General features: G+C 39.4%; 1 protein-coding gene across 1 annotated transcript; it reads right to left on the bottom strand.

The window, feature by feature from the left end:
* Positions 1-445: 445 nt before the first annotated feature.
* Positions 446-10,953, bottom strand: RBP2 (retinol binding protein 2). The gene is made up of 4 exons (XM_064164976.1): positions 10,881-10,953; positions 6,044-6,222; positions 2,176-2,277; positions 446-499 (listed from the first exon to the last, which is right to left on the bottom strand). The coding sequence occupies exons 1-4, from the start codon at positions 10,951-10,953 to the stop codon at positions 446-448; spliced, it is 408 nt and encodes a 135-aa protein (XP_064021046.1).
* Positions 10,954-12,990: the final 2,037 nt, after the last annotated feature.

The raw sequence follows: 12,990 nt of genomic DNA on the forward strand, positions 1-12,990 counted from the left end.
GCCTGAAACTGTGGACCTAGTGATCCACAACTAAATTAAATAGAAATAGTCTAATGAATACTCAGTTTTACTCAGTCATCCAAATATATTATGATATTACAGCACCATGGGGAGATATACTCTGGTTGAGATAATTGTGACTTAATTTTCATCCTTGTTGCTAAAGGACATTCCTCTGGAAATGATTACACTGATGCAGGAAAGCATTATTTGAAAGAAAATTACTTTTATTTAACTCCAGATTGAAATGCAAAGGAGTTGATGATGTTTGTATGCAACTGTTTGATGTTATTTCTATGGAATTTGCTTGTTTCCATAAACAGGCACAAAAGGCATTGGCAGAGCAGTGTCAAAGAGTTACTGCTAGTCCAGCTTGGTTCTTCTTCTTAGATAAAAGATAACAGGATAACAGTGCGATGAGGGTCTGGGTGTCTTTTGGTCAGTTTTACTTTTTCTTCCTAAATACCTGATGGCACACCTGGTCTTCACATGTCAGTTCCTACAGTATTAAAATAGTTAGAAAAATAAAGTGTAGTATAAGTTGTAGTTTGTATATACAGCAGATCTCACCAGATATTACTACAACTGAGCCATGGCATTGGAAAGACATGCTTAGGAAATAGAGAGAAAGAATAATGGAGTAGATCAAAGCAATCAGCAGGCACACACTATGTGTTGCAGTAATTACATTTTGACACTTTAATTGAGCTCTAAGACAAATAAACATGAAAAATGTATAAAAATTTCACTTTGATGCAAGGCTGGTTTGTACTCTGTTATTAAAACAATATACTGTAATTGTTTATAATTCACATGGTACCTCATAATTCATGAGAAGCAATGAAATAAGGGAACTTAAACAAAACAAACAAAAAGAAATGAGAAAGAAAAAAGAGGATGCTTTAAAAAGATGAGGGCATTTGCTTCAGAGTTGCACCCAGCTATTTTTCAGAGATCAGAATAATACAGTATTTTTGCCCAGCATTGCATCTGACCTCTTAAAAGTTGGCACACGTGCACACTGTTGTGCAGCCACTTTAGTTACTCTTCTGATTGGTCAGCCAAATTAGACTTTGAAGTGAGCTGAAGCTGGCTTTTTCACCAGCAATTGGCCAAACCTGCCATCAATTTACTGAAGACTGTTCTAAAATCTACCTGGTCTCTGTCTTTAGCCTGAAATCTGATGCCAGCAGGTAGCACCATTTTTAGGTCAGTTCTGACTATGTGTTAAAATAGAGCTGAGGAAGTTTAGTTAGGTGGTAGATAGTGGGATTTAATTAACTATTTTGACCTTCCAAGCATGTAGACTTCAGGCAGTGTCATTTGCCACACCAGCTATATGCAGGCTAAACTTGTGAAGGAGTAGATGTGTAGATGCAAATAATGAGATAGAACAATTAGCTCTCTTCCATAATCTTTCCTCACTCATCTATTGCACCAGTCAGCATTATCATGCCCATGTCCTGATTGCTTTCCCAAGAAACTGGAATCATAATCATTATGTGTTAATTACTTTGAAATCGTTCTGAACTTCAGTGACTCCTTATTTCCTGAACATGCTCTTCAGGCCTCTCTTGGACTCATTTCATTTATCTTTGAGCTTCAGCTTACTAACTCAGAAGTATGAACGTTGTGAGTTTTTTAATTACAGTAGCACAACATCACTGCAGTGTAGTTTATCTGCAGGATCCTGTTGAGTATCCAGAGTTTCTGATCTTTAGCGGCTAAGATGTCATAGTTCTTTCACAACTAAATCCTTTTGTTGCAGTCTGTCCCAGAGTGGGCTTTTTTCTTTGATTGTTTTGGGTGGGTGTTTTGGGTATTTTTGTTTGTTTGTCTGTTTTGGTGGGGGTTTTTGTTTTGGATTTTTTTTTGGTCTCTGATCTGTTTTGCTTTGAGATGGTTAGAGGTGTGATGTAACAAGAAGGATTAACATCTGGAAGGCAGTGGGCTGGAGCGAAAAAAACCACTGCAGGACTAAGAGTTAATTGGGAGCAGATGGAAAGAAATTGAGCATTCTTCAGTTGTTGCAGAGTGGGAGTTTCCTTAGAGTTCAGAGATCAGAGCTCTTTAAATAAAGACCATTCTAACGAGAACAAGCAGCAGTCCCTTTGAAATGGAAAACTGTATTTGCAGTCTCAGTTATGTGCTGCGTATCAGTAAAGCAGCCCTTACCAGATGCAGTAGGTCCCCTTCAATCCAGTGCTTCCAGCCTCTGTTATTCTTTTCACCTTTTTGAACACATACCAGTTTGTCACCATCCCAGGTCACCAGTGTCTGCAAACAAAAAGTTTAAAGTACATGGGAATCAGCTCTATCGAACAATGAGAAGGCAAAATTACAGTTGCTTCTTACCATTCTTGATCTTCCTGCCAAGAAAACTCAAATCAGCCAAAACCCAAATGCATTCAAGATGGAAATAGCATTTTGGCATGAAACTGTCCTAGTGCTTTGTTGACATTTCCACTTATTTCTTCACATACTCGAGTAGGAAGTGTTCCTACTAACTGGTGAATCATTGAGGTACTTGTGCAATATATGCAAATTGTATTTCTCTTTTTTTTAAAGCCATTAACAAAAAGATTATAAGGTTTCACGATCAGTGATCTGGCCCTTATGTCAACCGGTGTTGTGCTAACACCTTTCTAGCTCTGCATAAAACATATGTGAATATTGTCTTATACAATAATTGTATTTGTGTCTTTTCATGCACTTTCACAAGACCTTTAAAGAGATGTGATCATAAGTTGAGCAATGTGCTCTAGCTGACCCTGCTTGAGCAGAGGGGTTTGACTAGGTAATCTCAGGGGGTCCACGTCATGATTTGATGTGATTCAGAGTCTATCACTAATAAACTATTTGGTAGACTGATTCTTGTCCAGCATCAGGATAACCATTAATGAAAAGTTCTCTTTACAGGCTAAATTCTCTACTCAAACAGGCTAGAGTACACTCAAAGCAACTTTGTTTGAATTGTTCAATATTTGAGCCATTGTACTTCAAGGAGTCATTTAACATGTATCATAGGCAAATCCTCAGCAGAGACCAGTTACAATTGGAGTAAGTTTAGTTATTAAGAGGCTTCAAGAGCTTCATTCATGTTCTAGTTCAGCACTGGATGATTTATTTCTCTTAAGAGGGAACTTTCTATTAATAATGAGACAAAACTCATTCAATTTCATGACTTCTTTCTTATTTAGGGAATTTTAAACCTACATGCTCTTCAAATTATCCATACCCTCTGCACCTTTAAATATTGCCTAGCACTTTTATTACCTTTATCTAACTTCAGTGTGTCTGAGGCTTTGCTTTGTTAATAAAATCACTGGAAAATTCTTTTAGAGCTGTTCAGAGAATAATGCTATGACATGCTTCCTTTCCCCTTATCCTCTGGTTAGAAACAGGTAATGTATTTTGTTTAGAAAAGAGTAGCAGGGAAAAACTATTAAAATGGACAATTATAATTGTACAAGCTGTGTTTGCTTCCTTCCTTCCAAATAACTGATAATGAAGAGCAGAGTCTGCTAGTTAAATGATTCTGCACAGAAAGGTAATGGCTTTGATAGTGGTGAAGAGTACTAGAGGAGCATTAGTCTGTGGATTTAACAAGTGATACAGCTAATGAGTCTTTAGATCCTTACTAATGCCTTTGACTGATCTAAAGAGCTGTGGCAGCAATAAACCCTGGCACAGGAACATGTCCCACCTAGCAGGCACTGCAGAAAATGATAGGAGGAAAATTTGGAGATAGAGATGTTTAGGATACTGGAAAAAATGGACTGTGTTATTTCAAGGCTTGCAGGGCTATGGATGAGGAATAATTTGGAAGAAGTTGTAGAAATTACACTGCAAAAAAGTCAGTTTGAGAACTAACAGTAATGCCCAAGGGTCAGTGCTGGGCCCAGTCCTGTTCAATTTCTTTATTGATGATCTAGACCAGGGGATTGAGTTCAGCATCAGTAAGTTTGCAGATGACACCAAGCTAGGAGCAGCTGTGGATCTGCTGGAGGGTAGGAGAGCCCTGCAGAGGCTGGATGGGTGGGCAGAGGTCAATTGGATGAGATTTAAGAAGGCCAAGTGCAGAGTTCTGCACTTCAGCCACAACAACCCCAAGCAGCGCTATAGGCAGAGAAGGAGCTGGGAGTGCTGGTAGAGAGTAGCTGAACATGAACCAGCAGTGTGCCCAGGTGGCCAATAGAGCCAATGGCATCCTGGCCTGCATCAGGAACAGTGTGGCCAGTAGGAAAAGGAGGTTATTCTGCCCCTTAACACTGCTCAGGCCACACTTGTGCTGTGTCCAGTTCTGGGCTTTTCAGTTCAAGAGAGATGTTGAGGTACTGGAAGATGTCCAGAGAAGAGCGATGAAGCTGGTGAGAGGCCTGGAGCACAGCCCTGTGAGGAGAGGCTGAGGGAGCTGGGGGTGTGCAGCCTGCAGAAGAGGAGGCTCAGAGGTGACCTCAATTGCTGTCTACAACTACCTGAAGGGAGGTTGTAATGTGGTGAGGTTGGTCTCTTCTGCCAGGCAACCACCAACAGAACAAGGGGACACAGCCTCAAGCTGTGCCGGGAGAGGTCTAGGCTGGATGTTAGGAGGAAGTTGTTGTCAGAGAGAATGATTGGCATTGGAATGGGCTGCCCAGCGAGGTGGATGGCACACTTAGTGCCATGGTGTGGTTGACTGGATAGGGCTGAGTGCTAGGTTGGACTGAATGATCTTGGAGGTCTCTTCCAACCTGATTGATTCTATGATTCTATAGTGAATAAAGAGTGTCTTCAGCTGAATTTGTGCCACTCCAGTGAAGGCTGATGTGAGTTCAAATGTAAACATGGCTTTTATGCTGCCACTTTCCTGTGGCAATTGCTAAAACAAAAGCAGCCTTGCAGAGAGTGATCTTTGATCTCAGCCTCTCAGTGTTTTGCAAGAAGTTCTGAAACCCTGCTGATTGAGAAGATACTGATGGAAAGGACAAGCATATGCTTGGAGAAGGGCAGAAGAGCTGAGTGGAAGAACAAAACTGTAGTAATTGGCAGGTGGATTGCTAAGGGTAGCTCAGTGAGTGATGGCAAAGTCAGCCCACTGATGCAAGATTAGCAAGACTCTGAGTGCAACAGTTGATGGAAATTTAAGGTCCACTGGCCTCTCTACCTTTACCTTTGCTGAAGTGTTTGAGGGGTGAGAAGAATGTACAACAGAAACTGTTGATACAGAAACCTGAAGCTGAATTTTATAAGTGAATTTAATTAGTGCTCATATGTATTCTTTTCCTCATGGACTTCTCTGGATACAGTCTTGTTTGAATGCTTCACAGGTTTCCTACTTGATTTTGTCTGTGACAGGAGGTAGGGCAAGGGCAATTCACAATATGCTCCTTGATCCAAATGTTCCTTGTCCACTTATCCCACTGAAATGTGTCTGCACATATGCCCACAGTTTCCTAGGGGAGTTCTAATCTAAAAATATTCTAATCCTAAAGATATTGAAGCATGCATTGCTGAGTCTCCTTGCCTGTCTACCACTGCCAGTAGCCTTTCCATCTGTATCAGTGCTGGCTTTGACTCACAACATTTTCTTGTCCTTCCCAGAGCTCAGGGCAGGTTTATTTGTGCAATGTGCAACTATTAAACTGTCCAACTGCGTTTGAGCAAGCTATGTGTGAACATAGCCATTCAGAACTGAGCAGTTACATGGGCACAGAGCAAGTCCTGCATTCAAAGGGGTGAATTTACAGTTTCACTAGGGAAGATACATATGGAAAAACGCAGCCTGTCTACTTTCCAAGCACGTAAAGGTATGTCAGAGAAAAGCCCTGAAAGCCTCCTGCTAGATGGGCATGTATGTAATGATCGTCCTCACGTATCTGCGTCATCAGCCTGATTTGCATTTACAATAAATGCTTGCAGCAGGAAACAAAACTGTCTCAAGATGCAAATTATTTGTGCTTTATTAGAGTCCTCTCGTGTCTGTCAAATACTGGATTGGTTTTTTCATGCACTCAGTTGATTTTAGAACTGCTCACTCTTGGTGCTGGTACCATTTTTTTACCTTTACTACTCGGTTATCCAGTCCTTTGGTGTGTTCTTCGAACTCCACTCCCACAGTGAAATCCAGGTCATAGTTTCTGAAAGTACTGACTGTTTTTGTTTTAAAGTTATCTCCATTTTGAACAATCTCCTTTGTTTGTTTCAAGTGTTTTGCAATCTTACGAGTGGCAAAATCGATACCTGCCAAAAATCAGGAGAGAGTATCACAATGAGAATTCCAGTATGTGTTACCAAAAATCAAACCCCACAGCACTTACACATAATGAAAACCTCCAGACATCTCAGGTAGAACACAGCTATTTAAATGATGCTTTACCTGCAACATTTGCAGAGATTGACATTTCAGATGAAAATAATCTTTTGTTTGAAAATAAGCTTCAGTTTGAGGATTTCCACTGATTATAAACTTATTTATTAACAAGCTAATGTTAATCTTTGGAAATGTTGTGAGTGGGTCTACAACATACAATCAAAAGCAACTGGATGCTGGCATGTTACAGCATCCAAATCTCCAGGGTTTTTGAAGAATGTGAAACAGGGTCTGTTAAGACTGACATATCCTTTTTTGCCTCCCTCACACATGAATCTGTGGCATGCCTAGAGTGCTGTTGCAATTTTCTGCCTGGGAGCCATTCCCTTTTCAAAACATGCAGTATAAATCATGTAGTTCTCAGGCTAAAGAAGGCACTGGTACATGTTCTGCAGGGTTACAAGCATTAGCCACCACTGAAAAGAAGGATCTCAGAATAATCGTAGAATCATAGCATGGTTTGGGTTGGAAGGGACCTTTGAAGATCATCTAATCCAACCTTCCTGCATTGAGCAGGGAACCCAGTCATACTATTACTTTAATCTGTTAGAATGAGTATGTCCTCAAGGGGATTTTGGTATCTTAGTTTCACAATGAACCATAGTCTGTACGAGTGTACAAGAGGTTAAAATTATACTAACGAATAAAAAAGAAACAATGAAATAAAAGCCTGACTTGTCCTTTGTTGTTTGACAGCAGACACAGAAGTAAATTTTAGTGTAAATGTAAAAGGGAGACAAATGCAAAGTTGAAAGACAAAAAAGTATCAAAGTACACCATTTGACAGTCTCTGTTTAATATTCTGTCAACATTTTATGCAGTTCTAATCTCCTTAACATCCTGATTTTGCTCATGAAGAGTAATAACAAATGCTCACAACTGAATGCATTGAAAGTTGCTAAAAGGAGAATATATATTACTAGGTTGACAGTTTGCCCCAGACAATCCACCTAACTCCAGCTGCATTACCATCTGCAATAAATATTTCTGACCAGCTGGCTGTGAATCTTATTATGGTGCTATATGCAAATGAAATAGCCTCACATGCCTCTGCAAGAGCCTGAAAAATGGTTTGGGCTTGTTAGCCACCTTTTGGTGCTTTCACGTGTGAGTTAATCATTGTCAGCTCAGCAATGCCACACACCAATAAAGCCCCTTTTCTTTTGGTAGATTCATTATATTACTTGCAAAGTACTAATCAACTTGTGTAACAAGATTGGCTTGGGGAAAAAAAGTGACTTTTTAACAGGGGGAATAATGTTCTTGTTCAGTATTTATATCCAAGGCTTCTTGGGTATATTTTATCTGCTGTGGTGGATTAACAGTATCTCTGGGTCTGATTTATGGCCAGGTTACATAAAATTTAGTTCTCTCAGGGGAAAAAAAAAAGAGAAATGCTAAAGAAATGCTATTTAGGACTAATATATTAGTCTTGTAGCTCCTGGAGAAAAATCAGAGGAGGTTTTATTAAAGCATAGGTTTCATAACTGCATTTTGGACAATACAAGCAATAAAAATGATCCATTGTTCTATTACAGTAGATTAAAACACTTTGTAACATGCGTATGATAAAAATCAAAGTTTCTGGCTTAAAGGGCAGCACTATTCTTTAATTAAAGGGTAGAATTTAAAGGGTGGATGAATTAAAAATCCCCCAAACCTCATGGTGCTTTGAACCTGAGCACTGTAATACCTGAAATATCAGCTACACCTGAAATGATGAGCAATGGAGCAAAAGAATCTCTCTTCCCCTATCCATGTAATTTCTTTCCAAGTATCACCTATAGCAGCAGGCATCTTTGCTTTGGTTTTGATGTTGACCTTTTTTACTAATTCATTTGCAGATTTTAATTAGTATAACTTATAATATATGTATGCATGCATATACAATAAATCATGATCTACTTATGAAGAGTCAGATGCTAATGACTGGTGCAGACAGGTCCTTATTTCAACTACTTGCTGGCATCTCGTTGGGAAAGCAGTCTAAAAATGTTGTCAGAAGTTGAGTGACTACCTCTCCCAGGGTAGGCAATGAATCAAGTCTTTCCCAGGAAAGATGCATCTAGATGGCATTCCTTATCCTAACAAATTGTTCCTCTTGCTTTGTTCCAGCCTATTGAGTGGGTCAAGGCCTCTCATTCTCATTTAAGGTCTCTCATTCTCTTTTTAAGCAGTCTTCTGAGAAGTGGAAGCCTGGTTTCCAGACCCAATTGTTCCAGAATCCATCCATTATTCTCCCAGTTTCCACTGGGGTATATGAGATCAGAAAGGGATCAAAATCCCACTCGGTTTAGTAATAAGAACACAATAATTTATCTACTGACTGAAATGACTGTAAGGATATCACTGAGATGCAACACCTTTTGAACAAAGCAGAAAAAGCCACAAGTCTATCTTAGCTTTAGCCTGAAAAAGCTCTTGTTTATTAGCATCACTATTACAGAGGTGTCATATGCCAGCTACTGTAGAAAGGTAGAGAAAGAAGAGTGAAAAATAGAAATCAAGGACCACTAGACCGAAAACAATGAGACATCTGGGAATGAGAACTGCATGGCACAAGTTTAGCCCCTGAGAGCTATCAATTAGAAGCATAAAAATAAAATACAGGTTTGATTTTTGCCACACACTGATTTATGTTTCAGAGCCAGCCAGACTACTCCAGGCTAGGTTAAATCAGCCAACTCTAATGCCTCATTTTCTTGGGTAAGTTTTATAGACATCATATGTGATAAGGAAGCAATGGTTCTTTATGCCCTTAATCTGTGATGTAGCAGAGCTTGAAGAAGATTCCTGATTCTAACAATTACAATTCTTAAGCATGTATAAAACTAACTCACTTTTTGCTGTTGTTGTTGGGTTTGGAATGCAATGAGTGAAATGCAGTCACTGTTCTCTCAATGCAAATCCAATCTTATCAAGAACAAACTCTGGAAAAATGTTGATGTCTTCTATTATTTCTTCTTTTCAGCAATTTAAAGATCTGCCTCTCTGCTAACCTAAGTAGAGAATTTCCTGCACGGTTCTTGCGTAATGGTAATGACTTGGAGCAAAAAGTGTATGACTTTATGAGAACAAAAATGCTTGAAAGCTGATTTATATGGCATATAATAGATGCAGCAAAAGAAGACATAAAGTTATCTCCAGTCATTAAAAAAAAAAGAATTGTCAGTGTGGGGATAAATAAATCTACAAACAGCATAAACTGATCTTGATATGAACTGATGAGGATAATGCTTGCATTCAGTTAACAGTGTTTCAGTCCTCTAGCATCTAACAAAGAGTATGCCTGATATCCCACACAATGGGTACACAAATAGCAGCTATGGCAAAGCAACAAAGAGCTAATGCCAGAGAGCCTAACAAGCAATAGAACAAGGGGACACAGTCTCAAGTTGTGCCAGGGTAGGTATAGGCTGGATATTAGGAAGAAGTTCTTCACAGAGAGAGTGATTTCCCATTGGAATGGGCTGCCCAGGGAGGTGGTGGAGGCACCGTCCCTGGGGGTCTTCAAGAAAAGCCTGGATGAGGCACTTAGTGCCATGGTCTAGTTGATTGGTTAGGGCTGGGTGCTAGGTTGGACTGGATGATCTTGGAGGTCTCTTCCAACCTGGTTGATTCTATGATTCTATGATTCTATGATTCTAAGTAGCAAGTGAAAGTTGCCTAAATAGCAGAGCTTCTGTTTCTGCACATACACGTATTTTGCTGTCATCAGTGGTAGTCACATCCCAGTGAACTAAAGCTTGGTTAACATGTAAAGGTGTTTAAGAGCTCCTGTGACCTCACAGCCTCCTTGCTGTAAGGATTACTTCCAGAAAAATTCTCAGAAATATCTGCCCTTTTATTTTTAAATGCTTTTAAAAGTGTTTTATCCCCTTGAGCATGCAACTGATACATACATTTTCTGTTGGATCAAAGGACTAATTTAAATGCTAGACCCTGTTGTTGCTTTAGTGGTATAGAATATCCTGTTCTTCAACAGAGCCGGACAGGTTGTGGCCTGACTGTCATGGTAAGTACACACCAGGAAAAAAAAAACATCACTCTGTATCTGAAAGCCTGGTGGATTTTCTTGTCTTTTGTTGCCCAATCTATACCTGGGTGATTTTATTCTTTTTCCTTTCATTTCTCTAAATAAAGACTAATTTCTTTGGCTAAAAGCTTATGATAGAATCAACCTCCAAGATCACCCAGTCCAACCTATCACCCAGCCCTATCCAGTCAACCAGACCATGGCACTAAGTGCCTCATCCAGTCTTCTCTTGAACACCTCCAGGGATGGTGCCTCCACCACCTCCCTGGGCAGCCCATTCCAATGCCAATCACTCTCTCCAGCAAGAACTTCCTCCTAACATCCAGCCTAACATCCTTAGATCATTGTAATTGTAAGCAGATAGCGAGTACTTGATTTTTAATGATTAGCAGAAGCCATATGCCACCACACATACCACAGAAATAGTCTCCTTAAGGAAGGATTTTACATAGAATTGAAATGTTTGCTCTTTCTAGAGATACTTTCATTTACCTAAAGCAACCATGTAGCCTTCAAAGTTTTCATTGGTTTCCATTTCCCACGTCCCATTGTAATCGGCAGGCATGATGGCAAGAGCTTAAAGCCAACTTCAGATCAAACGGTGAGATGCAAGTGGAAGCAGGATCTGCTAAGAGGATGCTTTATAAACCCTTCATACTTTTTTTTTATAAGGTTTATGGTTTTCTAGATAATACAGGGTAAGGGTCAGAGTGATAACCCTAGAGAACTTTGCCTTCATTAGCAAAGTTCAGTTGAACAGCTGGCAGACAAGGAACACTTTCTGAAATATGTAGTAACACAGGATAAGATTTTACTATGACCTTTGTAAAGAACTGCTAGCTATTATGGGATACCTTTGAAATATACTGAACACGGTGGCAAATTGTACAACAAAGGTAAAGCTTCTAAGGTGAATTCTGTTTCAATTCCTTTCCACGTCTCACATTTCCCTGTGAAGAACCAGTCTCACAGAGCTGACACACCCAGCACTCCCAGCTAAAAGTGATGGAAGTCTTTGCTGTGCAGTAAATGCAGGGCAGAAAAGGGAGAGTTTGTGTTTAAAACACTTTCCTTTGGCTTTCAAAATGCCTCTACCCCAATAGCTGCATTTGACGTAAGCCAACTGCGCTTGCGTATTTGTATTTTAACCTGGCTGCAGTTTCCATCTAGGAAATGTAAAGTCAGTTGAAATTAGTAATAGTCTATCCTACTTTGAAAGTTGTATTTTGAGAACTCTGAAACATCGCTCTTTGTACTAGAAAAGTATTTTGCATCCAGCGTGGCACTGTGGTGGGGAAAAGAAGAGATTGCTGCTGCGCACAGAAGCACGTTCAGAATGTGCCTGAAAAATAATTGGAATGTTATTTTTGTGTAGGGAACAGGCTGCTCAGGGGGATTGTGAGGTCTCCCTCTCTGGAGATATTCAGAAGCTTCCTGGACACATTCCTGCGTGGTCTGGTATAGGTGACTCTGCTCTGCAGGGCGCTCGGACTGACGTTCTGTGGTTCTTTGTGATGGATCAGATTTAAAAGCACTAGAAGTAAATTACTGTAATTGAAGTTTTAATTTTGTTTTGCTTTAATTTAATTAGGCAAGAGAACTTACAGGTAGTTCTACAGATACAATAACTGAAGTGATTAAGAGTCCAAATCCACTTACTTTTATTTCTCTCTCTCTCTCTCCTTTTTTTTTTTTTTTATGGAAATACTAAAAATGTTATTCAGAAAGTATTAGGGTCTAGGAACTCCAGCTCATAAGTAAGTCATCTGAAGAGTTATTGATCTTAGGATGTCTTCTGTAAAATTCCTAAACATTATAATACAGGGATTTAAAAAAAAAAAAAAAAAGCTAAAATTAAGTTGAGAGTTTCTGGGATCTGACTTCTTAAAACGCCTTTGTGTGGTGCTTAAGGATTTAATGTAAGAAAAGGAAAAGAAGTGTTTTGGTCTGTACCATAGATATTAAGAGGGTTTTCAGTCACACATCAGACAAAGACTCAGGGGTTTTCAGTGGCTGAAAGTTGAAGTGAGGTGAGTTCCCATGTGAATTCCTAACTGTAGAGTGTAGTTTGTCTACAGAGCAGTTCACTCAGGGAAACTGGTATTCACTGCTGGAAATCTTCAGGCTCTCTAAAACAAATGTGTCATTTCAAACAGAATTTATTGGACTGAACACATCTACTTATGATTTTGCTTCCAATTTCTAGATGCAACACTATCAGTGAGGTTTTGTTGACAGTGAAATTTGAAGATCTTTGTGCATGAAGCATTGTTTGGTGATGATACTATGCAATACATATGCAATGTTTGGTAATGTGCACCTTGGTGTACTTTCTTAGCCTCCTCATTGAATCAACATTAGTAAACAGCTTATTACTATTTATACATTTTAGGCATATACTGAAAGATTCTATAGAAGCAAGAAGAAGAAAAATTATGGTTCTCTCATCAAAATTCCAACCACTCAAAATCAGCTGTGTAAGCAATGTCTGTTCTCATGTGCATGCATATAGTAATCTGGAAGTGCTTTACCACGCTGTTTTCACAACTGGAAGCTATTCTTTCCTTTGGTGTACTGAAGGCAAGTTGTCTCATTTATAAGC

This window comes from Pogoniulus pusillus, chromosome 26 (genome assembly GCF_015220805.1).
Source record: "Pogoniulus pusillus isolate bPogPus1 chromosome 26, bPogPus1.pri, whole genome shotgun sequence".
Classification (NCBI taxonomy): domain Eukaryota; kingdom Metazoa; phylum Chordata; class Aves; order Piciformes; family Lybiidae; genus Pogoniulus; species Pogoniulus pusillus.